The sequence below is a fragment of the Etheostoma spectabile genome, unplaced genomic scaffold (genome assembly GCF_008692095.1).
Source record: "Etheostoma spectabile isolate EspeVRDwgs_2016 unplaced genomic scaffold, UIUC_Espe_1.0 scaffold00007403, whole genome shotgun sequence".
Taxonomy (NCBI): Eukaryota; Metazoa; Chordata; class Actinopteri; order Perciformes; family Percidae; genus Etheostoma; species Etheostoma spectabile.
In genome coordinates, this window is record NW_022603489.1 from 15,958 (window position 1) to 42,464 (window position 26,507).

The window sequence follows — 26,507 nt, forward strand, 5'->3', positions numbered from 1 at the left end:
TTTAGTCAACTTTATTATGGGTTCCTAAACGCATGCACACCACTATATGCATTTATACCTGCATGCATTTCAAAATGTAGGCCAAGTATGTACGTGTCCAAACTAAATGATAAGAGGAAACTTGGAAGACTACTTACTGATGTTTATATCTGTACTCACAACGCCCTGTTTTTAAAACACCTGCCAATCAAAAGTGTTACATGTGAATAATCAATGTGTGAGTAATCAGGAAGCTCACATAGAAGATAGTTGCAAGGTCTACCAAATGTTTTGACTTTGCAACCCGTAAGCTGTTGGAACCTTGGTCCACCTTTCGTCAAAATGTGAATCACTGATTTTCCAGTCCCAGACAATAAATACCAGAGCAGAGTGGCGCATTTTGTTAATGGCAAAATTGTTAAATAATTCATACAATAACACTTTTGAAGGTTCAGTTATTGACCTCCAGCTGTCAGCTACTGGTTTCTGGTGTAAATGCGCCCTCTGGTTTACTACAAGCCGTAGTAAAATAATAATAATAATAATAATAATAATAATAATAATAATAATAATAATAAAAAATTGTATTTAAAGAAGCCTTTCTTGGCACTCAAGGATGCAAGGAAATAAGTTTAATAACATATATATACAACCATAATAACAACAACAATAATTAGATCAGATTCTTTATTCATCCCATTGCGGGGAAATGTCCTTGTTACAGCAGCAAAAAAAGAAAATAAACAAACAAACAAACAAGTAAACACACAAGAAAAACAGGCAAACAACAGACAATGAGCAGAAGGTGGACTGAAAGTAAAGCGGCGTCAAATAAAGGTATTGTAAAGTGTGGTTGCCATAGTACAAGAATCAATATTGCATTAAATTGAATATGTAATTAAAGTATTAAAGCAGAAGTAGCCATAATAAAAGTTATATTTACCTGTGACTATAAATAATGTTGAAAAAAATGAGTACTTGTAATGGAAAAATATAAATACAGATAATAAAGATATACATAGAGTGTGTGGATTAGATGAAAAAAACAGGAACAGAAACTACAACATTATCAGGTGGTGCAGGTGTTGTAGAGTCTGACAGAGACCTGCGGTACCTCTCCTTCTTACACGGGGGGGGGTATCAGTCTGCTGCAGAAGGAGCTGCTGAGGGACAGTGTCATGTAGGGGGTGAGAGGTGTTGTCCATGATGGATGTCAGCTTGGCTAACATCCTCCTCTCCCCTACTTTCTCTATGGGGTCCAGAGGACAGTCCAGGACAGAGCTCGCTCTCCTGATCAGTCTATTGAGTCTGTTCCTGTCCCGGTCCGAGCTGCCCCCCCTCCAGCAAACCACAGCATAGAGGATGGCAGAGGCCACCATAGAGTCATAAAAAGTCCTGAGGAGAGTCCTGCACACTCCAAAGGACCTGAGTCTCCTCAGCAGATGGAGGCGACTCTGGCCCTTCTTGTAGAGTGCTTGGGTGTTATCAGAATAATGACAAGAACTATAACAATCATACTGGTCTGGGTCTTATTACCTCTCAAGGAACATGTCATTTATTTTTAAATAATTTTGTTCATCAACACGTTTGAAAAAAATATTCCAAGTCCTCTTGGTATTGAAAGGTAATTAGAAAGTCATCCTTTCCCTTTCCATCATACAACAGACTAGCATTAAATTAAATCAAGCAGGCAAACAGTAAAAATATCAATGAAATACTAAAATGATATTAATGATGAACATAATGGCAACAATTATGTTATTAATAGTATGTATATATTTATGTATATATATATATATATGTCATTGAGGATTGGGAGCTTGACCTGGTTACATACCCAAGTTGAAATCAGAAATAAATCAACCACATGCAGTCATGAATGCATTTAAATTGTTCAGTTTGGATAAATGGCTTGTTCTCAAACATGCTCTAATGAATGGGTGCAGTTCAGCGTCATTTCATTATTATTTGCACTTTACTGACCGAAAGGTTTTTGGAAGCTAGGCTCATTATTGCTGTGCACATGGATTTTTTTGTACAGTCGTCAACAAATTTTCACATTGGTTAAAGACTATCTCAGTAATCATGACAGCATACCTGTGCTCTTTGATTTTCACATCTACTTTTCCTGTTTTTTGCCATCTCCTCTTTAGAGCTATGTGAGTCAATAATATCCATTCATTATACAACACATGTAATATACAGTGGTGTGAAAAAGTGATTGCCCCCCTTGTTAAAACATACTATAACTGTGGTTGTCCACACCTGAGTTCAATTTCTCTAGCCACACCCAGGCCTGATTATTGCCACACCTGTTCACAATCAAGGCATCACTTAAATAGGAGCTGCTTGACACAGTAAGGTCCACCAGAAGATCCTTAAAAGCTACACATCATGCCGAGACCCAAAGAAATTCAGGAACAATTGAGAAAGAAAGTAATTGAGATCTATCAGTCTGGAAAGGGTTATAAAGCCATTTCCAAAGCTTTGGGAATCCAGCGAACCACAGTGAGAGCCATTATCCACAAATGGCGAAGACATGGAACAGTGGTGAACCTTCCCAGGAGTGGCCGGCCGCCCAAAATTACCCCAAGAGAGCAGCGACGACTCATCCAAGAGGTCACAAAAGACCCCACAACAACGTCCAAAGAACTGCAGGCCTCACTTGCCTCAGTTAAGGTCAGCGTTCATGCCTCCACCATCAGGAAAAGACTGGGCAAAAATGGCCTGCATGGCAGAGTTCCAAGGAGAAAAACACTGCTGAGCAAAAAGAACATCAAAGCTTGTCTCAATTTCTCCACAACACATCTTGATGATCCCCAAGACTTTTGAGACAACATTCTGTGGACCGATGAGACAAAAGTGGAACTCTTTGGAAGGTGTGTGTCCAAGTATATCTGGCGTAGAAGGAACACTGCATTTCATAAAAAGAACATTATACCAACAGTAAAATATGGTGGTGGAAGTGTGATGGTCTGGGGCTGTTTTGCTGCTTCAGGACCTGGAAGACTTGCCGTGATAAAAGAATTCTGCTGTCTACCAAGAGATCCTGAAGGAGAATGTCCGACCATCTGTTCGTGTACTCAAGCTGAAACGAACTTGGGTTCTGCAGCAGGACAATGATCCTAAACACACCAGCAAGTCCACCACCGAATGGCTGAAGAAAAACAAAATGAAGACTTTGGAGTGGCCTAGCCAAAGTCCTGACCTGAATCCTATTGAGATGTTGTGGTATGACCTTAAAAAGGCCGTTCATGCTCGAAAACCCTCTAATGTAACTGAATTAGGACAATTCTGCAAAGATGAGTGGGCCAAAATTCCTCCAGGACGCTGTAAAAGCCTCATTGCACGTTATCGCAAACGCTTGGTTGCAGTTGTTGCTGCTAAGGGTGGCCCAACCAGTTATTAGGTTTAGGGGGCAATCACTTTTTCACACAGGGCCATGATGGTTTGGATTTTTTTTCACCTTTAATAATAAACACCTTCATTTAAAAATTGCATTTTGTGTTTACTTGTGTTGTCCTTGACTATTGTTTAAATTGGTTTGATGTTCCAAAACACTTAAGTGTGACAAACATGCAAAGGAACAGGAAATGAGGAAGGGGGCAAACACTTTTTCACACCACTGTAATTCTCATTGAGACAATTGATGTTAAAAATAAAGTGAAGCCTTAATAATTTTATAGACACTTACATCATAGGAAAGTTTTCCAGGAGAACTTTGCACCACCATCTCCGTATTTGTTCCCCAAAACATAGTTTAGTTCTGCTCACAAAATGAGACAGAATATTTCACAATTCTGCTTAATTGTTTTAAGTTTTCAACCACACTGCCCAACAGTTTGAATCAACGATAACGTCTGCCATGTAAAACAAGACTGGAGTTATTTCCTACCAAGACAAGCTGTTACTTTCGTGTAATAGTTCATGTTATAAACATGTTTTTTTTTTGGGGGTTTTATTCCCTTTATTTAGACAGGATAGGTATGTAAGTGTGAGAGAGAGGGGGGAGCGACATGCAGCAAAGAAGCCACAGGCCGGATTCGAACCTGGGCCCGCCACATCGAGGAGCAAGCATGGGCATCCGCACAGACCACTACGCTATCTGGATGCCCGTTATAAACATGTTTAACAAAAGCAAATAAATCACATTAACAAGCTCTAAGGCATCACTGGCCATAACAAGAGTAAACCACAAGGGAAAAAACTTGTCAACAGCAACAGCTGATACAGAAACGCGCCTGCAGCTCTGTAGCGTTATGAATCGATTATTTTAATCCATATATCTCATATAACGACATAATACAATATAGACAGATCGCCTTCACACACCTTACTGTTCCTCTGGCGGTCCTACGCAATAAAACTCGCTAAAACAGAAGACCAGTTCTCACTGAAGACAGATCTCCACTGAAGACAGATCTGCACTGAAGACAGATCTACACTGAAGACAGATCTACACTGAAGACAGATCTGCACTGAAGACAGATCTACACTGAAGACAGATCTGCACTGAAGACAGATCTGCACTGAAGACAGATCTACACTGAAGACATATCTACCCTGAAGACGGAGCTACAGGCTATCATCCACACGCGAGTCAGTGGCACTAGCACCTGCACTGGTCTCGCTAGTCGCGCTAGTCCTGGGGTGGCAGAGACAAAGATGTGCTAGGTGTTGTGGATCTGAGCTCTCCTTTATCTCCTGGTTGCAGATGAATCAGAGACCGTTCATGCACATAACGACTCTAACATTGTCCTTCAATAGAAATCATTTCCACACTTTCAGATTACTTGGAGCTAGCATAGACAGTTAAAGAAGGGAGCTAGCCATCCAATCCGAACCTCAGCCTGCTCAACTTGTGCAAAAACATTAAAAGCTTTTTTAATTGTTTTTGAAAACTAAACAAATATAAAAGTCACACTGACTTCCAGTATTTACTGATTAAAAAGGGCTGTCCAAAGCGTGGGTGCATACCGCTATATTCACTCTGATATTGCAATGAAATGACAGGGTCAAATGCTGGAAAGTGGGCGGGGTTGAACATTTAACTTCGCCCACATTGAGGTCTGCGGTTCTGCAGTCAGGGGTACATGGAGCCGGCCGGGGACAGGTCACCGAAACCTGGGACGTCAGGTTACCCTCCACACTGACTTTAGCTTGTGCTATACTAACTGCTAACAATGATAACAGCCGTTGGTAACCTTTACAAACTGTATGGGTGTAAAACAATATTAAAACACACACAGACACACACACACACACGTATGTTTTACATATGTTTACATATGCTTTTTATGTATGTTTACCTTCTGTCCGGTTCAGTGAGTGCAGCTAATCATCGTCTGGTAAAGATAACTGATTCTCTTCATCATCACAGATAATGTCGTGTAGGGCTGCACGATTATGGCCAAAATGATAATCACGATTATTTTTATCAAAATTTTGATCGCGATTATTCTCACGATTATTTGTTGATTTTAACCAAAACAAATTTTATTGTCACGTAGGCTATTTATAACCGCGAGAGGGAGTGTGATGGATGCTACTCACAGAGAGACTGCTGATCATTATGAACGGGTCCAGCACGGTTCGAACGGCGGACACACACGTCGTGTGTATGAAGCTGCATTTTTATGAACTATGATATTCTGGCCATGGGTCACATCTCTGGTCCAGACTTCGGTACAGCAGCTCCGTCGCACGCTGTTACTTCACCAACTGAAGTTAGTTGCATTCAATAACTTCTTCTGTGTTCTTCGCCGTGGCGGCCGCGATAGCACAGTTACCCGCAGAAACACTGGTACAAATACAGGTTTGCCCCTCATACTTAATATACAGTGTGTTAATAAAAAATTAAAACTGTAGACTAATGTCAGAAGTGTGGACCGGCGGCCGCTGTGTGGCGGGGCGCGGAGAGTAAGAGGAGAAAGAGTAGGACGAGAGAGCGTAGAAAGATCCAACACAGGCACGGCTTTACAGAAGAAATGGGTCATGTAACGTTAAATTAAACCATATCCATATAAACAGCATTGCAGCGGATGCGAGGACATTAGCACCGGTGCGTCCTAGAGGAGCTAACAGCTAACAGACACTATCTGACTAGCACTGCTCACCGCTGTTGTCGGAAAAACAAGAGATGGGACAAAGTGTTGCGTTTACTGGTAAACTGGTAAACCTTGAAACTGACGTATTACCGACAGCTATCTGTTGAGATTTCCTCACGCTACTCTGTCGTCTAGGACTGTCTACATCTAGAAACTTAGCTGCGCGGTGCAGTGAACTACTCTGACTGGCTCATGAGCAGACGGCTTTACGGAGCTGGAGATGGGCTTTGCAAAAAACCCGGAGCGTTCTATGAAATGAAGCTTTATAAAAAATAATCGCTCGATCACGCAAATTTGATCGTGGGAAGTCCAAATCGTGATCGCGATTAAAATTCGAATAATTGTGCAGCCCTAATGTCGTGCTCCTCGTCACCGCCGAAGGCCCGCCCCTTTGCCCTCACATTAACAGCTGATTGGACGGGAAGTTAACAACAACACATAGAATTAAAGTAGGTCAAGATATTTTTAAAAACTGTATTTTATACACTGAACACATTCAAAATAAATTATTAAACGGTTACAAAAACAACGGAAAAACTACAAAAAAATATGTAATATAAAGTATACATAATTAAATCAACCTGATATGTGTGTAGTAATAACAATTTTTGCATGACATCATCAGTGTCTTTACTTTCAGTCTGAATAGACCTCAACAGATTTAAAACCACATTCAGTCACAGAAAATATGAAATGTTAGACAAAATTTATTAAATGAAATTCCACAAAGTAGGAAAACATGATGTTAAACTACAAAACAACAATAACTGGAGAGTGTACAAGTAACAATGGCCAACTTCTAGTATGTTTGTAATGATGAGAGGACTGTTTGGACCAATTTAAAAAAATATTGAATTTGCACTTGCAAAGTTTGCACTTAAAGGTTATAGTTTTTGTTGAATTTTGAGAGTTTAGAAATATATAAGGGTGACAAAAATCTATTCCTAAAATGAAAATTACAATGACTTCCTGTCAGCAAATTTTTTTTGTATGTTTCTAGAGATGAAATGAAAGTTTTTACAAAATAAAAACAGCTTCAAACATGTCTACGTTTTCCAACCAAAACATCTTTAAACATCTTAATGTTTCTCCTTTGGGCCTTCTCCTTCCCACGGTGGGTACATTGTGGTTAGGGTTGGGTACCGAAACCAGTAAATGTTGCTGGTTGTCTTTTTGTGCTCGTTTAAAAAAAAAAAAATAGATACATTTAAAAAATATAATTTTTAAAAGGATGGGTTCAGGCACTGATTCTGGTCCCTAAATGGTAAAGGGTTCTGAGGACAGGCAGAAAACAGTCCAGCTGATCCACAATAACATACATGTTGATCAGAAGATCAAGTTACTGCTGGTCAGCCTTCAATGTGGAGAGAAGATCAGAATATAACAACACAGCTATCAGGGCATGAGGAGGAGGAAACAGCTTGGCTCTGAAACATGTTCACAACGAGGCAGTGTGAATGTGCTGGTGTCTTTTAAGGTGACTACTCCGAGAAAAGGTTTCCCCACATTGTTCACAGCTGTACGGCTTCTCTCCAGTGTGAATGCGTTGATGGCTTTTTAGGGTACTCTGTACTGGGAAAGCTGCCCCACATTGATCACAGCTGTACAGTTTCTCTCCAGTGTGAACTCTCTGATGAATCTTTAAATATCCTGATGTGAAGGATTTGTCACACTGCTGACAGCGGTGACGTTTGACTCCTCTTCCTCTCCGTTTCTATCAACAGAGAAAAACCAAGAGAGTGAGTTAGTGAGGTGCCATGCTGTAGAGCTCTATCTTAAACTAGAAACAACATTTAGAGCATGTCTATGGGACATTGTTTGACTGACTCTTAATTATCTGCCAACATCACTATTATGGAGTTGCATTATGGGAAATGTAACATCCAGTGTTGGTTAGTTTGTGATAAATAAACTACTTTTGATCAATTTATGTGTGGCCTCCATTTTGTTGCCAGCCTTTAGCCAGCCGGTAACAAATGGGGGATCATCCGGGATTTTAGTGCCGGGAAAGTTGTAAATGTAACATTTTCCCACCGATTTTTAGCTCTCACTGGTATCTTTAGGGGTTACCGTGTTGTCTTCATGTTGCTGGAACAGCTATACTCCAGTAAAGTAAATTGGAACCATTGTTCCTGATAGGCATTAGCAATGAGGGCCCCAGTTGACCTTTGACCTTTTGTTTTAGGTTGTTTTTGCTAAATCAAACTTGTATAGCAAGCAGTATTGTGTAAGTAAGTAATATGGTAGTGTAATGTGGTATTGTCCACACAAGCTACATTTCCTCAAGCATTTCTGAAGCTCATCAGAGCTTTCTGCTGTGCTCTGGAATAAAACTGCTGAGCATCACTGACCCTTCTGAAAAACACAGGCGCATATGTCGTGGTCATGGATGTTTAAAAAATAGCTTTGATGTACAGTTGTGTTCAAAATAATAGCATCACTAAACTCAATCATATTTTTTGGTAAAAGTGATATTTCTACATGGCATATCATTACTAGTAAGTGTTGTAGAGTCCTAGAAAACCAACAGTCATGACATGCATGCTGCTCATTCTGTGGAATTGAATCTGTAATTGAAAGGAGCATGTTCAGACTAATAGCAGTGTTGTGGTCAATTAGTGAGCTGATTGATTCTGTGAAGAAACAGGTGTCAGTTATGGCCCATAATTAATCTATATACTGTATATATACATATTTAAGGAAGGAAGGAATCACATGTTGTACATGCTGGTTATAGTGCATTTCACACTGAAATACTCAGCAAAATTCTCAGCTTGATTAAAAAGTTGATATGAGAGGGGAAAACATAAAGAAGTACAGAAGATTATAAGCTACTCTGTGAAAATGATTTCAAATAAATTGAAATGGCATCCAACGCCTGACCGACGTGTCTAGACCTGCTCTTTATCTTTATGGAAAGCGCAAAGAGATAACTGTTGTTGTGATTTAGCGCTATATAATTAAAATTGAATTGAAGTGGCCTTTTTGTTGCCTAACCCTGGTTGGCACTCTGTTTCTTAATTAGATCAAAAATAAAAATTTGATCCCAAAAAATACCGTTGCCGTCCTTGGTGACCGCCTCCGTTAGTCCCTGTTAAAAGACAGTTAACACAACAACAAGATTGAACGGGGCTAGTGAAGTTAACACGGTGCAGTGTTACCTCCCGTCTACAGATACAACCAGTGATAAACATACTTTCTAAATCTCTGCTAACGTTACGTATATACGGTAACGGCATATAAAGAGATGAACATGCCACCGTGCATTAAACTTTACAAAGACAGCAACCTAGCTAGCTAACAGCCGAATGTTAACTGACAGGTTCAGTTAGCTAACGTTAGCTCGGGGTGTATCTACCTAATTATTATAGCAATTTGTACAAGCTTTAAAGCGTTAAGCTTGACATTGATGTAAAACATTAACGGTGATAACAAATGTACACTAAAGATACTTACATTTAAATTATAACTTCACCGTCAGCGATGCCGCTCGAACTCCCGCTTATGTCCGCTCTTTTTTCTTTTTTTTTCAACGAGCCGTCAAAGGCTCGCGCTTAGGATTGTGGGTGATTTGGGACCGCGAAGGATACACATATGCATCCTTCTCTGTCTATGGGAAATTTTCTGAATGAAGGACTCCGTCCTTGGAGGAATTCGGAGGATGCTCGACATTGGAACAATCCTTTGACGGACGTCGATGACGTAGCGTCCTCCTCCTGGTTTTGGGGGATCCTTCCGTGACTTTAAGAAACGGCTGCTGATTAATCTTCTACATCCCAACAGCATAATTTAACAGCACAGTTAACACTTCCACAACCATTTCATCCAGAGTTTTGAAATGCAGCAAAAAAATTAAATGACGCCAGCCCGCAATGACGTGCACTTGATAGCCTGTTCCATTGTACATGTTCTCCAAATGCTAAGGAGGACTCTGACCTGCTCCTGAAGGATCCTTCCTTGGTAGGACGAGTCCTACCAAGGAAGGATCCTTGACATTGAGAAACACCCGGTATCTCTCCAAGTGGCCTCTGTGTGACATATTACTTTGATACTTTAACCCTTGTGTTGTCTTTCCGTCAAAATTGAACATCAACACTTTTGTTGACTCTTGTATCGATGTTTTTAACTTTGTTTACGTCCTTGTTGCTTTTTCAACACTTTTGATGCTTTTTTTCAATGTTTATTACTTTTTTTTATGTTTTCAACACTATGTAACACTAACTTATTAACTTTAGTTTTACAGTTGTTTTTGGAATTTATGGTCAATAAACCTAATTTATATGAAATTATACCTAATGTTTGAGTTAGAAAAGCAGAATCTAGGAATTCTTTTGACTAAAATTAAAGGAATGGATGTTGATGGATAATCACAGACTGGAATGTGTCAACTTTTACTCAATACTATTTCAAAAACATTTTAATTTGTTTTCAAATGCTATAAAATTGAATAAGATGCCCCAAAATTAATGAAAGTAGAGAGATGTTCCTTTTAGGCGTTTTATTGTAATAAAGGATGGGTTTGAATGTGTGTGGTTCTGAAACAGAAATACAGGCATACATCAGTAAATGTAGATAATATGAGGTTCAAATAATGAGTATATGCCTATCAGGTATAATAAACAAACACAGTTAAGATGTTAAATTATAATGCATAATAAAGGGCTTATTACTAAATGCAAAACTTAGCAATACATTAGTATACTATATCCCGTCAAAGCTTAGTTTGCTGCACATTAACTGTAACTATACATAACATGCTAAATTCAGCTTAACACGTTATTATGAGCTGCAGAAATCCTCCTTAACAAACGTTACACATTGTGTAGGAACATAAAGAGTTCAATAGAAAATGTAAGGCTTGCAATGCAACACCTCCCTTAATATGCAGCGTTCTAAACAAACACACGGGCTCTACGAGGCTCCGCCATGATACAAAACAGCAACGTGCTGCAACATTATTGCCGTGCAATAAACACTAAGACACGGGTAAGAAACGATTAACAACATCAGTATTACTTACTGGTAGTTGCACGCACACAATGTAGGAGCTTAGCAATAATTCCAGTAACACTGTATTATTTTATCTTTCTATATATATATATATATATATATATATATATATATATCTGCACAGTCTTTTGACGTCAGCTCTCTTCCAAACTTTCCCGAAAACAGGTGGATCAGTGAGTCAGAGGAGACTGTGTAGAAGGACAGAGAACCAGCAGGAACGTCCACATACACTGCTACTCTGTTAGAGACAGAACAGGAAGTGAGGTCTGTTCTTCTCTCATTGTGCAAGACGGAGTAACCATCTTCATCAGAGCAGTTCAGAGTCCAGGAATGATCATTTTCTCCAAACAAACCGTCTCTACTCTTTCCTTTCCTTCTGATTCCTCCGTAACTCACTGATATATTAACCTCTCCTCTCCTCTCGACCTCCCAGTAACAGCAACCAGTCAGACCATCTCTACACAGCAGCTGAGGCCAGAAGTTAAATCTGTCTGGATGATCAGGATATGACTGACACTCCTCCACACGTGTCACCTTCCTGTTGTTGTCAGACAGTTTGAGTTCTCTGTGTACTGTGTTTGTGTCCAGTTCCAGTTCACAGATATCTGATGGAGAGAACAAGACACAACACAGCTGCAGGTTATCATCTGATCATTTATTAACAACTTTACTGACAATAACTGAAAGAAAACCCTTTAAACGTTGATTTAGTTTTCAGCTGTGATGGACGTTTAACAATCCAGTTCTACCAACATGAAGAGTTCCTGAACATGAGAGTCAACATGTCAACAATGTCCAGCTTCTTGTCCTCGTGTTGACCCGGTGAGAACAGCTGATGATCCAGATCTGAATAAAGTTTCACTAATAAAACTGTCCCATCTTCTTCTACTGCAGCACAGAGCACAAATATCACAATAACAATAAAATAATAATAAACTATTTTCCCATTTCCGTTTCTTAATTCTCAACTGTACGATGTAGTGTTTGAGACAGAGGGTGAATACAGGTCTATGCAGACAGACAGTAGGAGAAAATAAAGTGTGTTTTTACATTAATGGGGCATTCACACCAGAAATAGAGAGAGAAAAGAAACGAGCGATGCATAACGAGTGCTTTGTTGTTGCAGGAAACAGTCAGCTGTTCCTCAAACTCCCGGGCAGTTCAGAGCTCGTGTTTGGGGTTGTTAAACTTTCTCGTGGCAGAGATAGAAGCAGTGATGTTTCCTGTTTCCTGTAGGGGACTCTCACACCGCCTCAAACCACAATGACAAGTCTGATCTCCTGATACATGATTGGCCAGTGTGAGTTAAGTAATTCCTCAATGGAAGCACCATGCTACTGCTTCGTGATTATTCCTTTACAGTTGTTTTTGTCTATAATAACATCCACTGGTGAAGGGAGATTTAGCCAATTCACCATCAACTGCTAAACACTCAGTATCCTGTTCAGTAAACATTAAAATAGTAGGTAACCTCGTCTAATATTATACTTCCAGTGCAGGGAAGGGGTTAAACTAGTGTAACACACAGCAGAGTTCTCTTAGAGCAAACTTAAAACACACTCACACTTCCTCAGACCAGGTTTCATATTCTGCGGTCCACCATGGTCCACCCTGCAGGAAGAAACAAAGACACAATCAATATCATAAATAAAAATAAAAACAAGTACTTAATGTGAATGTACTTTGCTTAAAGTATAAAGTGAGTTGATTAGATCTTATTTTGTTAATGTCAATTGAATCGTTCCGGATCAATAAATAAAATCAGATACACCTTTACTCGGATCATCCATTCAACATAAAGCAGAGTCCCTACGTGACTGTCCATACCTGAGAGTGTCCAGTCTGTTTTCTGGATTCTCCAGTAAAGTAGAAAGCAGCTTCACTCCTGAGTCTCCTGGATGATTGTAGCTCAGGTCCAGCTCTCTCAGATGGGAGGGGTTGGAGCTCAGAGCTGAGACCAGAGAAGAACAGCCTTCCTCTGAGATCATACAGCCTGAGAGACTAAACACACACACAGACACACACCAAGATAGACATTCACATTTATCCACTATAAATCCAAGACAGGATTTATAAAAAAAATTAGACTTGTTGTTTTCAAAAATTGTTACTCAGATTCTAACTGAAAAACAACCTGAGAGTTTCCAGTCTGCAGTGTGGACTCTTCAGTCCAGGAGACATCAGCTCCACTCCTAAATCCCGCAGGTTGTTGTTACTCAGGTCCAGCTCTCTCAGACTAGAGGACTGGGAGCAAAGAACTGAGGACACAGCTTCACAGCTTCTCTCTGCCAGGTTACACTCCCTCAACCTGAAAAAACATCAGCGATACAGTACATAAAAAAATTGTTTTTCTCTAAATAAAAATGTAAATGAATCTGGATAGATATGTGCACGTACAGTGCTTTGTTGGAGGCTTTGACCACTGGCAGCAGCCTCAGAAGAGCCTCCTCTGAAGCAGAGTATTTCTTCAGGTCAAACACGTCCAGATCTTCTTTTGATGACAGTAAGATGAAGACCAAAGCTGACCACTGAGCAGGAGACAGTTTATCTGTGGAGAGACTTCCTGAACTCAGGGACTGTTGGATCTCCTCCACTAGAGAATCATCATTCAGTTCATTCAGACAGTGGAACAGATTGATGCTTCTCTCTGCAGACAGATTCTCACTGATCTTCATCTTGATGTACTCAACTGTTTCCTGATTGGTCTGTGAGCTACTTCCAGCATAGGTCATCAGACCTTGTATGTGTCTCTGATTGGTCTGCAGGGACAGACCCAGGAGGAAGCGGAGGAACAAGTCCAGGTGTCCATTTGGGCTCTGTAAGGCCTTTTCAACAGCACTCTGGTAGAATTGTGATGAACCAACTGCTCTGGTTTCAGTCTTCTGGGACGTTGATTTATCTTCTGCCAGCAGGTTGACTCCAGAGTTGGTGAAGGTCAGATGGACATGAAGAGCAGCCAGGAACTCCTGAACACTCAGATGGACAAAGCAGAACACCTTGTCCTGGTACAGTCCACTCTCCTCTTTAAAGATCTGTGTGAACACTCCTGAGTACACTGATGCTGCGCTGATATCGATGCCACACTCTGTCAGGTCTGATTCGTAGAAGATCAGGTTTCCTTTCTGCAGCTGTTCAAAAGCCAGTTTTCCCAGAGACTCAATCATCTTCCTGGTCTCTGGACTCCAGTGTTGATCTATTTCAGATTTCCCATGATATTTGACGTTCTTCAGTTTGGACTGAACCACCAGGAAGTAGCTGTACATCTCAGTCAGGGTCTTGGGCAGCTCTCCTCCCCCTCTGGTCTTCAACACCTTCTCCAGAACTGTAGCAGTGATCCAGCAGAAGACTGGGATGTGACACATGATGTGGAGGCTTCGTAATTTCCGAATGTACAAGTTGATTTTGCTGGCCTGCTCCTCGTCTCTGAATCTCTTCCTGAAGTACTCCTCCTTCTGAGGGTCAGTGAACCCTCTGATCTCAGTCACCATGTCAACACACCCAGGAGGGATCTGATTGGCTGCTGCAGGTCGTGTGGTTATCCAGAGGCGAGCAGAGGGAAGCAGATTCCCCCTGATGAGGTTTGTCAGCAGCACACCCACTGAGGTGGACTTTGTAACATCAGTCAGGACCTCCGTGTTGAAGAAGTCCAGAGGAAGACGACACTCATCCAGACCGTCAAAGATGAAGACAACCTTGACCTCTTCAAACCTGCAGATTCCTGCTTCTTTGGTTTCACTAAAGAAGTGATCAACAAGTTCCACCAAGCTGAACTTTCTCTCTTTCAGCACATTCAGCTCTCTGAAGGTGAATGGGAATGTGAACTGGACGTCCTGGTTGGCTTTGCCTTCAGCCCAGTCCAGAGTGAACTTCTGTGTTAAGACTGTTTTCCCGATGCCGGCCACTCCCGTTGTCATCACGGTTCTGATTGGTTCATCTCTTCCAGGTGGGGTTTTAAAGATGTCTTCACATCTGATTATTGTTTCTGGTCTGTCTGGTTTCCTGGATGCTGTTTCAATCTGTCGGACCTCATGTTCTTCATTGACCCCTGCAGCCCCTCCCTCCATAATGAAGATCTCTGTAAACATCTTATTCAGAACGGCTGGGTTTCCTGCTTTTGCAATCCCCTCAAACACACGCAGAAACTTCTTCTCCAGGTTAGACTTGAATTTGGGGCGGCATCCAGCAACACAAGCTCCTGAACAAACAGTAAACTATATCAGAGGATCTGAACATTTGTATCTGTCTGTATCTGTATCAGTTTCAAGAAAAATAGCCTCTGATATGATGCAGATGTTTGCAGTATAAAAAAATCCCCCTCTCACCCCTTGTTTGAGGGTTCTGCGCAGTATCTTAGCTGTTCCTAGGACAGCACTCTTCTGGACAGAGACCTCTGATGTTTTACCTGGAATCTGTGGTAATCTGTGATAAAAGTTGCAATCTGTGATAATCGGAGCTCTGGGGGCTGTGACCCCTAAACTGGAAGAGTGGCTCCAGCAGATACCAGGTAAAACATCAGAGGTCTCTGTCCAGAAGAGTGCAGTCCTAGGAACAGCTTAGATACTGCGCAGAACCCTCAAACCCCCAGGCCTCTGGTAGAGGACCCGAGCTTGAGGATGACACATTCCACCCCATAAGGGGTGAGAGGGGGATTAGTTTTTTTTTTGTTTTTATTTTAGTTTTTCCTATATTTAGTTCCTTTCCTCTTTCCATCATGTTCAATTTGAAATCATCTTACTGCTCTGCAGACAGTCAGCCAGCTCCTCCTGCTTCATTCTCCTCAGGAAGTGCAGTGTGATCTTCAGAAATGCTTCTCTGCTGCTCCTAATCTGCTCTTCATCCTCGCGGTCCAACACACACTCACCCTTCTTCTGGCCCTCTAAGAATTCTGCGTAATCTTGATTGAGAGCCTTCTGGATCTTCTTCAGTTCATTCTTCACAAAGGTGACAATGTTCTCCTCCAGCAGCTGGAACAGAACAATAGGCTGAACATTTAATGTAAAGAACTAGGAGTGTGACGTCACACACGTATAGTATCAAATCATAACAAGAGTTATCTCAAGACGCTTTACAGACCCAACAATACCTACAATTTCCCCAAAAGCAAGCATCTGGTGCAGTAGTGTTGAGGAAAAATGTCCTTTTAGGGAGAAACTTTTTTATATTAATAATAATCCAAAAACAACATAAATGCGACCAAACAACAGCATACCATATGTGGCTCCTACAAACACTTCTGTCTTGTCAGTAAGCAACTTCCACCTGTCACACAAGTTACGCATGAAGGTACAGAAATTTGGCAACGATTAAGTTAAAGTAAATTGGTCCTCGGTAGTACCGATGCAAGTAATTCTGCACTTGTTTCATGATATCACTAGACAACTTTTAACCTCAACTAGACATATCTTAACGTTTTAATCTTGCGCACACCTCTATAAAGAAAACAACATATGATTCATCAGGCTGAAGGCATGCTGGTCTGATCAGAGCAGCATGGACTGTTGGGATCTGAATGGTAGTTTAGCATGTAATCTGTAATTAATAGTAAATACTGAGTTTGCAAATGTACACACCATAAATATGGAATCCAGGTCTGTTTGATGCCGCTGGGCAGATTGACAACCGAGGCCCTCTGAACTCTCCTGGTGAATTCTGTGGAGTAAATGTCAAGTGTAAGAACATTTAATGAGTAAAATCTGGAACCTACACAGATGGCTGGGTCTTCCTCCAGCCTTAGCAGCATAGAAACTAGATGGAAGGAGGAACATTCTTCAGCTTCCCAAGACAAGCCTGAAACAAAGAGTTCATTAACTTCAACACAAGAGGTTCTGCATAACCTGGAAACCCATGACTGATGAATATGGGGTACAGGGACTGCTAGACCATGTTGATCAGCCAGGTGGGAGGAAAGTGTCTGGTTTGATGACCTCAGGATTGCTTCTCTGCTAATTGCAGATTTTGTGGTTCTGTTGGCTTCTTCAGACTGTGATCTACAGCGTGTGGAATGAGGTTCCGCACCTCCAAGAACCTCCTTGGGGTCCCCAGGAGCAGCTTGAAACCGTAGCTGGAGAGAGGGACGTCTGGAATACCTTTCTTGACCTGTTTAGCAGATGAAAATGGACTTGTAACTTTACTTGGACCAGTTAATCAAGACTGACTTGATATCCTCCCAAAAGCCTCAAGGTTTATAATGACCTTATTATTCATTATATTCTTATTGAAAAGTAAGTCACCTCTTCATTTTCCGGAAAACATCAGGGACCTCATGTATAAACTTTGCCTTCAGACAAAAAGGTTGGGTATGCTGGTTGTCAAGCACACGCTATCAGGAAGAAACGCAGCGATCCTGTGGACTATGTGTAAGTAAGTGAACAAGGTAATTAAATTAAGTAAAATAACCCCATCCACTGAACACTGGACCAATGCAGCAGCTTTACAGTGCTGTTTGGGTGTCATAAACAGAATAAGTGAATAAGTGGCAGGATAACTGGCAAACATGTTTTAACCAGGTCTTCCAAGGATTTGCTCATGTTTTAGAACGTTGCTTTTTCATTAATCTTGCACATATTTCTACGTATATACACAGTACATAAATGTGGTGTTTTGGTCTCTTTTTGTAGTGTTATTATTATTAATATTACATCCAAAAAAGGTTCTATGTGTGCTCTTCACACGTTCTCATAATAGGCCGCTCCATCCCGAAGTCCCGGGACAAATTGTTGTCCCAGTACATCCCTGAAGACCACCATTGTCCCTGTCCTGTCTGCAAACAGACCAAAGCCCTCTGCCTGGATGACTACCCAGTAGTCTCACATTGCCAGACCTTCCTTCACAGGGCTGCAGAGGAAGGTCTGACTAGTCACTAACACATTCTGGAATGGAAAAACCTTCTTTGTCTTTGGTGGCGCTAACCTGACTGGTGGTTCTGGTCCCGGTATAACTGGGCATCAGATTAAAACCACATTATGTCAAACCTAGACCATGAAGCTCTGAGAGAGTCTCATAATAACAAGGTTCACTTTTAAATTCTTACCTTCCATCAACATCTTGTCCATCTTTAAAGTTATAAGGAGGCTCCATAGACCAGTCACTCTTCATGGACACACAGCTGGGTCGAGGTCCAGGTTTCTGCTGCTGCATCCTGATACAAACAAAGACAATGGATGAGTTACTATTGTGTGCTCATCTCAACTCATTCTCAAAAACCAATGTTCGTGGCTGGTTAGCTCGGTTGGTAGAGCAGGCGCACATATGTAGAGGGTCAGGGTTAGAGTCTGACATGGGGCGGTCTTCCCCCTCTCTCTCCCCTTTCATGATCTGTCCTATCATTATAGGCAGTATTGTCCATCAAAGAATCTTTAAAAAATAAAAAATTAAAGTAATCTGATCAAAGATGCTGACTCATCTCAGTCGTTGGCTCTTATTTGACAAATAAAGGAAGAAGTTGTAGGCATACACTGTGATGTCACTGCTGACATGATATACTGTTGAGTCCTACATGAGACTACAAAGATCTGGATCCAGACCTGATTCTTCTTCTCAGGAGGGTCATTAAATTAACTTTTAAATTCTTACCTCCCACCAGCAGCACCTTGTCCATCTTTAAAATCAATAGGACGATCCATAGACCAGTCACTCTTCATGGACACACAGCTGGGTCCAGGTCCAGGTTTCTGCTGCTGCATCCTAATGAACAAAGACTGTGGATGAGTTACTATTCACCAAAATGTAATCTGATGAAAGATGGCGTCTCATCTCAGTAGATAACCAGTGGTTGGCTCTTTGTTGTGTATTCTATTAAGAAGTTCTTATTAACTAGATATTGAGGGTGAATCCTGATGGAGGAGTGATGTGAGTGCTGAGCTCTAACATGGAGAAGAGTCCATCATCATCTCACCTCTGAGCTTTGGTCTGGCTGTCATGGTCCCCACACAGAGTGGTTTTTGAGGGAGGGGCTCCCTCCTCTCTGTCCTCACACTGACTCATAGCAGAGGCACACCTGCTGGGAGACATCACCTCTGTTACTATGACAACCTTTTCATCACAGGACACATTAGTCTCTCATTCCTCTCTATCATGTCCCCGATTCTGTAGAAAACAGTGAGTCAGCTGATCTTTCCTTCAGACACACACAAACCAAGTCGGTCTCAGTAGTTGGAAGATGGCTGTGGTTTGAATGCAATGCATCATGGATCTAAGTTATTTGACAAGTTCTGACACATCCTTCATTTTTCACCAATGATTTAACCCTCCGGTTGTCTTTGGGTCAAATTTGACCCCTTTTCAAAAAACATTTATATCAGAAATATGGTTTTCTTTCCAGAAATGAACATGGATGGTTCCATGTAACCCTCTTCTCTAGTAAAATGAAGGATCTGTACACTACTTTCATTGGATTTTGGTTGTTATATTCAGTTGTAAAGCATATTTCAGGTTTATTGACCCTGAATTCCAAGAACAAGTGTAAAACTCGTATCAGTTGGTAGTAGTGTGAAAATATTGAAAAACCATAACTTAAAAAAAAAGCCTAGGGGAAAATTATTTTTGATGAAAGTGTTAATTTCTTTACCTGGGAGGACAACACAAGGGTTAAGCTCACCCATCAGATGACGAGTTCTACTATTTGTCCACTAGATGGGGCTAACTGACCATCTAATGAGCTAAAGATCAGCAACATCAACTCTCTGCTGCTCACTTGCCATGTCGCGTCCTTGTGATGTTTCCTGTTACCAGAGACTGTAAAACAACAAGCTGTTACATAATGTCTAGGGCTTAGAAGAAATGGAAGAAGAACTAATGACTGTCAAAGATAAGGTGACCAGATTTCTCAGACAAAATCCGGGAGGATTTTCAACTCAGAAGCGTTTATACCACCAAAACACGTCATGTTTTTATTTTTGTAAAACTTAAAAGGGGGACACTAGACCCAGAGCTGTTCTCATTATGGGCTGAGCCCCCGCCCCCCCCCAAAGGTCTGATCCTAGACTCACCCCTGCTGCTACTTCATACTCCACTCCACTACACCTCAGAGAGGAATGTTTCAAGATAGAAAGTCCTAATATTTCAAGATAAAAAGTCCTAATATTTCAAGATAAATAAAATCCTAATATTTCAAGATAGAAAGTCCTAATATTTCAAAATAAAAGTCCTAATATTTCAAGATAAATAAAATCCTAATATTTCAAGATAGAAAGTCCTAATATTTCAAGATAAAAAGTCCTAATATTTCAAGATAAATAAAATCCTAATATTTCCAGATAAAAAGTCGTAATATTTCATAATGTTGTAATGTTACTGAACTACAGTTATCTGACAGCTTTTGCTTTATTGCTTCAGGCTTGTTTCTGCAACAGCTCATTGAGAATCAGATACAATAAAAACTATTGAGGACATTTTTTCCTTTGACATTGATGCAGTATCAAACGAGATCCCTGCAGTCTGCAGCAGAGAAACAAGCTACAATGGAAGTTAATAGGATAATTGTTCAGCTTGTATTTACGTTCATAAAAGTGCTTGTTTTGCTGCTGACAGATTCAGATTAATATTGTAAGTGTCTGACAACATTATGGATAGGATTTCTAAGGAGGTCGACCTTTCTGTTAAAGATTAAAATCCTTATTTAAAGCCCCAAGGCCCGTCAAAAACCCTAAGGCCTGTCAAAGGCCCCAAGGCATGTCAAAGGCCCTAAGGCCTGTCAAATCTGACTCCACAATTCAATAATAATTCCTGCGTCTTCTTTTATCGGATTTACGTTTGCCAGAACACATGGTTTAAGTTACATAACACAAACAATCGTGGGTACACCGTCCAAAATGTGTTCCCCAAACTGACCATTTCCCTAATGTTTGATACTCTCTAGCTTGAAGGATCTCCTCCTCTCCCTCCTCTCTCCCGGGAGATGTTCCTCCAGCACACACACATGATCCAGCCTCCCCATGTCATGCCTTCATGCTGCATAGTGGAACTTTCCTGGACTAATATGGTGATCATGCTTTCTGTGTGTCTTGGACTATGGTGTACACATACAATATTATAATGAGAGTACAGTTTACACAAAACACATTCCTTTATATGGGATTCCCAATTTGAACTGACTAACTAAATGTCGGCCTATACATTGACATAGAAAAGGAACATACCCTCCATTTCTCATGACATTTCACAGACTTTAATACTAAGATTCACACATCTAGACTTTCTCCAGCTTTTACTTTGATACAGTTAATGCATTTAGCTCATAATACTTGCGTAGTTTTATCTCAGTAGACCTTTAACTTGTACTGTTCTGACACACAGCTGTTGGGATTAATCACTGTTACAGTTAACCCTAACCAAGCTCAACTCTACTCCCACAAAACACATGTTTACAGTTTAATGAAAGATCAAAAATCAGCTGAAAAGTGGAACTTACCAGATGTTTAACGTGGGGGAAACATGTGCTTCACAACAAGACAAAGTAAAAGGAATAAACTACTGCCTCACAAAGAGCAGGGCGTTCACCAGTGAGAGAGAGAGGAAATGAGGGGGGACGGAGATAAGCTGGATTCTGTTCCACAGTCTGCCACATAGTTTAACTTAGAAGCCTGTAGAAGCCTACAAATAAAACAGCAACACAAAATATCAATATATGCTATAATACAGTAATACAGAACACCTTCAGTCCTGTCTCACTTTGTCAGCAGAGCTACATTTGACTTCTTAACCCTTGTATTGTCCTTCGTGTCACGGGGACTTATTTAGTTTATTTAACAGGTTTGAGTGGAGGACGGGTCTCGGGACCCTGGCCGAGGCCAGAATAGCGGAGAAATACGACTGAATGCAGGACGGGTCTCTGGGACCCCCGGAGGACAACACACGGGTAAAATGTGGATTTAGAATTCACTCCATCACGGTCCGCTCCTGTTAAAGTAGATGGTGATTGTGTTTGTGTTAACCCTAACACCCCTAACCCTACCCCCCTAAACCCACTAACCCTAACACCCCTAACCCTAACACACCTACACCTAACACCCGTAATACCCCAAACCCTAATCAGTTTGATTTGCTAGGTATGTATGACACATACAAGGAATTTTTCTTTGGAACATTGTTGCTCACAATGTGCTTACACATACAAAACAACCAAAACAAAATATACACACTAATATATACATACTCTAAACAGAAACACTAGACACACACCCTAATCCTATTCCCCTGACCCTAACACCCCAAACACCGCTAACCCTAACACCTCACACACACATCTAGAGTTTCTACAGCTTTTACGTTGATACAGTAAATGCATTTAGCTTATAATATTTGCATAGTTTTAACTCAGTAGGCCTTTAACTTGTACTGTTCTGACACACAGCTGTTGGGATTAATCACTGTTACAGTTAACCCTAACCAAGCTCAACACTTCTCCAACAAAACACATGTTTACAGTTTAATGAAAGATCAAAAATCAGCTGAAAAGTGGAACTTACCAGATGTTTAACGTGGGGGAAAAATCTGCTTCACAACAAGACAAAGTGAAAGTGAAAAAGTACTGACTCACAGGCAGGGGGTTCACTAGTGAGAGAGAGAGGAAGGAAGGGGGAGGGAGATAAGCTGGATTCAGTTACACAGTCTTGACCAGAATGCATTGCAGTAATCTCATATCAAGTATTAAATCTCACAGGGGACATTTTACTGCCCTGAGAACTCTTACATTAATACAGTATGTCAGTATATAGAGTATAGAACAGTGTAGCAATAAAACATAGTTTAACTTCAGATATCATTTAGAAGCCTACATCATAAAACAGCAACACAGAATATTAATATCCAGGGGTTTACTCAGTGCTTAATAAAGTCTATCCCCCGGTTACAGTTACCTGGAGAGAGCCTGCAGCACTGGTCGTGGTGGTGGCCTCGCTGTCAAACACCGACAGAACTTGGAGCTGTTCCCCCTCCCCCTGCAAACACTTTCCTTATTTGAATCCCTTGCATTTAAATGTAAACCCCCCTTCCCCATGACAATGCTCCTCATCTACCGGCCCCCCAAACCCAACTCAGCTTTCATCTCAGACATACACGACCTTTGTCCCTCATGCCATCAGACTATACAACTCCTCACTAGGGGGGAGGAGGAAATAGGGCAGAGAGGAAAATACATACATACATACATACATACATACATACATACATACATACACACAGTACACATACATACACACAGTACACAAACAGACATACATACATGCACACCTGGACTTCTTCCTCCTGGTTCTGGCGAGAGCAGTCGTGTTTTTCCTCCTCTCCCCTCTTATCTTAGCTTGGCTCCTATTCTAGTTGTCTACCTTGTTGTGTGGAACTTTTTCTCCTTTCTCTTTGTCCCCTGCCTGCGGTTTTCCTGGAACATTCAACATGGAATTGATTAACTGGTCACTCAACTGGTCGCTATTGACAAAAAAATTTCACTCAAGCATGCCTTACCGGGTGGGCTGATCTGCCCCAGTGGGACATTCCCTACAGGCTACGCTCGTGATTCCTGGGAGAATTGGCAAGCGGTCTGCGTGGACGCTCTCACTGTGGAAGACGTTATTTGGATAATTGGAATTCTGTTGGTGGGGCTCCTGATCATCGGCCTTGGGGTCTCGCTGGCCTATCGTAAAATTGGTAAGACAGCCGCCAGCAAATTCACCCACCAGCTTTCTGGGGAACTTAAAGAGTGCCTACATGGAGTGATTGAGAGGATGAAGGTTTTACATCTAAGGGCTGACCAGACCTGTGAACTGTCTCGCAACATCTCAGACCGGTCTGGGGAAGCGCAGAGGGCACTTCATGAATTAGATGCACGTATGACGCTGAGGACGAGTGTAATTGATTGACGGACATTGATTTGGACAAATTTAGCCAAATCAACCTAAATTGGAGTGAAATTGTGGTCTATGCCCCCCCCCCGTCCTTCACCCGAGCGGATAAACAGCCGGCAGCTGCACTACTATCAACTCCTGTGCATTGTCTTATCTCCTCAAGGCCGAATGAACTGAACTCTCTAACAACTTGGACAGTCTGACGCTTCATATTACACACTTACACACACACACACACCTCTCACTCCAGCAGCAGTTGCAGTGCTCCGTCTTTGTCTTCTTACTACTGGTGCTACTGTGACACAGAGTTTCCCTTTGGGGATTAATAAAGTATTTCTGAATCTGAATCTGAAATTCACACCTGGTCACTTTATCACTTCAACCCTGGACTCAACACTGACACTTTAATAATAATTTATGGTCTTTTCTTTGTTTATTTGACGAATGTTCTTATTGTTGTTATTATTATTATTGTTATTTTGTTGTCTTTATACTGTCTTTTTATCTATTTTTTAGAAAAACTGCTGCTGGAACTTTCAATTTCCTCGCGGGAGTCATCCCAAAAGGATCAATAAAGAGAAGTCTAAGTCTTCTCACAACACTCTGCACCACTTCTGCCAACATTATTTTACTTGCAGATATTAAAATTCATGTTGACAACACTTCCTGCCACCTTGCAGCTGAGTTTCTGCAACTATAGGACAGCCTCAACCTCCAACAACATGTCGATGTCCCCACGCACTCCAAGGGGCACACACTGGACCTGGTCATTTCTAACTCCGCCCCCATTAACAACCTTCTGGCGTATGACCTGGGTGTGGCTGACCACAAGACCATCTCAATGGAGCTGTTACTCCTTCCCCACACACCAAAGACAAGCGTCAAATCTGCTATAAGGACCTATAAAAAATTAACCCAGACACGTTGACCATTGACCTCCAACATCTCTCCTCTGTTGATTTCTCCTCAGTCACAGAGTCGGTTGACTTCTACAATCAATCTCTGAGCAGTCTCCTAGACCTCCACGCCCCTGTCAAAACTAGAACTGTCAGCTTCTTACGCTCAGCCCCCTGGTACACCTACGAAATCCGGCAAATAAAAACAGCTGGACGTGTCCTTGAGCGGCGCCTCAAGTTCTCAGGACTCACTGTTCAGAGGCAGGCCTACCGAGAACATCAGAAGTCCTATGCAAGGTCCTTGAGAGATGCACGTTGATAGTTCTATTCCAACAATATCAACAAGAGCCCTGGCAACTCCAAGCAACTTTTCTCTACCATACATGACATCCTTGAACCGCAAACTCACTCTCATTCAGAAGCCGCAGAAGAGAGGTGCAACAATTTCATCACTTTTTTAGAAAAAAAGTGGACCACATTCGCTTCCTGCTATCCAGTTTCTCCACACTGCCTGTCCTGACTGCTGACCCACAGCCTGCGATTTCCCAACCTCTCTTCTGTTTTTTGGTCATCTCACAGCGAGAGGTTGAGGACATCATCAAAAAAATTAAACCATCCACCTGTGCCCTAGACCCCTTCCCCACAGCCCTGGTAAAATCCAACCTACATGCCATAAGTCCCCTCATCACAAAGGTCATTAACTACTCCCTCCAGGCAGGCCATGTACCATCAACACTAAAAACAGCTGTTATCAGGCCATTTCAAAAAAAAAAAAAGACACCCTAGACCCTGAAGTGTTAGCCAACTACACGACCATCTCCCACCTTCCATTCTATTCCAAGGTGCTGGAAAAAGGAGTTGCCGCACAGCTTCAGGACCATCTCAAACAAAACAACCTTTTTAAATTTCAGTCCGGTTTCCGCCCTGACCACAGCACAGAAACAGCCCTGGTCAGGGTCACAAATTACCTTTTACTTCTCTTCTCTTCTCTTTTTACTTCTCTTCTCTTGCTTCCTGCTTCTTACAGTGCAGACGCTTTTGCTTCTTGCTCCTGCCTCTGCTTGCATATTTTTGCTGATAATCTTGCTTTTCCTCTGAGAGAAACTATGAGCAGCGGCTCTTGGATACTTATAAATCACTGGACTTTACATTTTTTGTGGACATAGTAGGCTATTGCCATATTTTAACATTTTTCTGCGTGAGTGTGGCCTACCAATAGCTCAAGCCTGTCCTACAGTGACTGTAGCTAAAGCTAATTAGCAGCAAGATGCCTCCTTTCTCCGTGGATGACTACTACAAACTCCTTCAGAAGATTGCACTTCTGGAAACCAAGGTTCACCTACTAGAAGTTAACGTGGAAGTTAACGGATCTTGTGGAAATGACACCACTTTACCATGGACCCATAACAATGGACAAAAGCATGCTAACACACGGCTAATTAGCACCAACAAAGCTACAAAGAAACAGGAGGGCTATAGAACGGGTAACAAATCAACAAGTGGCAGTCCTCCCTGGAACTCTTGTGGTGCGAAGCCTAAGACTAAATCATTTTCCTGGGAAATGGGAGGACGACTAACGGGCAGGGCACAGCGCCCTGAGATTTGTGATATGACCGGCTGGCCTGCATTATCATCCGGGCAAAGCGCCTCTTCAACCCCTCTACCTAGTAGGACACAGC

The 26,507-nt window shown here is 41.5% G+C and overlaps 1 protein-coding gene across 5 annotated transcripts; it reads right to left on the reverse strand.

Annotated features, from left to right (window-relative positions):
- Positions 1 to 11,031: 11,031 nt before the first annotated feature.
- LOC116678455 (NLR family CARD domain-containing protein 3) lies at positions 11,032 to 22,581 on the reverse strand. Of its 5 annotated transcripts, XM_032508379.1 has the most exons (12): positions 22,562 to 22,579; positions 21,505 to 21,686; positions 18,991 to 19,095; positions 18,669 to 18,779; positions 18,127 to 18,234; positions 16,667 to 16,745; positions 15,832 to 16,060; positions 13,494 to 15,291; positions 13,231 to 13,404; positions 12,924 to 13,097; positions 12,661 to 12,707; positions 11,035 to 11,701 (listed from the first exon to the last, which is right to left on the reverse strand). In XM_032508379.1, the coding sequence occupies exons 3-12, from the start codon at positions 19,077 to 19,079 to the stop codon at positions 11,175 to 11,177; spliced, it is 3,336 nt and encodes a 1,111-aa protein (XP_032364270.1). In that variant the 5' UTR covers positions 19,080 to 19,095; positions 21,505 to 21,686; positions 22,562 to 22,579; the 3' UTR covers positions 11,035 to 11,174. The 5 variants fall into 5 exon arrangements, with proteins under 5 accessions (XP_032364269.1, XP_032364270.1, XP_032364272.1 ...); XM_032508381.1 differs by lacking the exon at positions 21,505 to 21,686 and having other exon boundaries at positions 11,036 to 11,701; positions 18,991 to 19,092; positions 22,562 to 22,581; XM_032508380.1 differs by lacking the exon at positions 22,562 to 22,579 and having other exon boundaries at positions 11,036 to 11,701; positions 18,991 to 19,092.
- Between the last annotated feature and the right edge of the window lie 3,926 nt (positions 22,582 to 26,507).

What these genes read in the sequence shown, in the direction of transcription:
- LOC116678455 (XM_032508378.1), bottom strand. Translation starts at nt 19,106, where the DNA reads ATGTCTCCCAGCAGGTGTGCCTCTGCTATGAGTCAGTGTGAGGACAGA. An exon ending in ACCTGGATTCCATATTTATG is followed by an intron (nt 16,061 to 16,666) that starts GTGTGTACATTT and finishes GTTCTGTTCCAG; the next exon opens with CTGCTGGAGGAGAACATTGT. An exon ending in GGCTGACTGTCTGCAGAGCA is followed by an intron (nt 15,292 to 15,831) that starts GTAAGATGATTT and finishes CTGTTTGTTCAG; the next exon opens with GAGCTTGTGTTGCTGGATGC.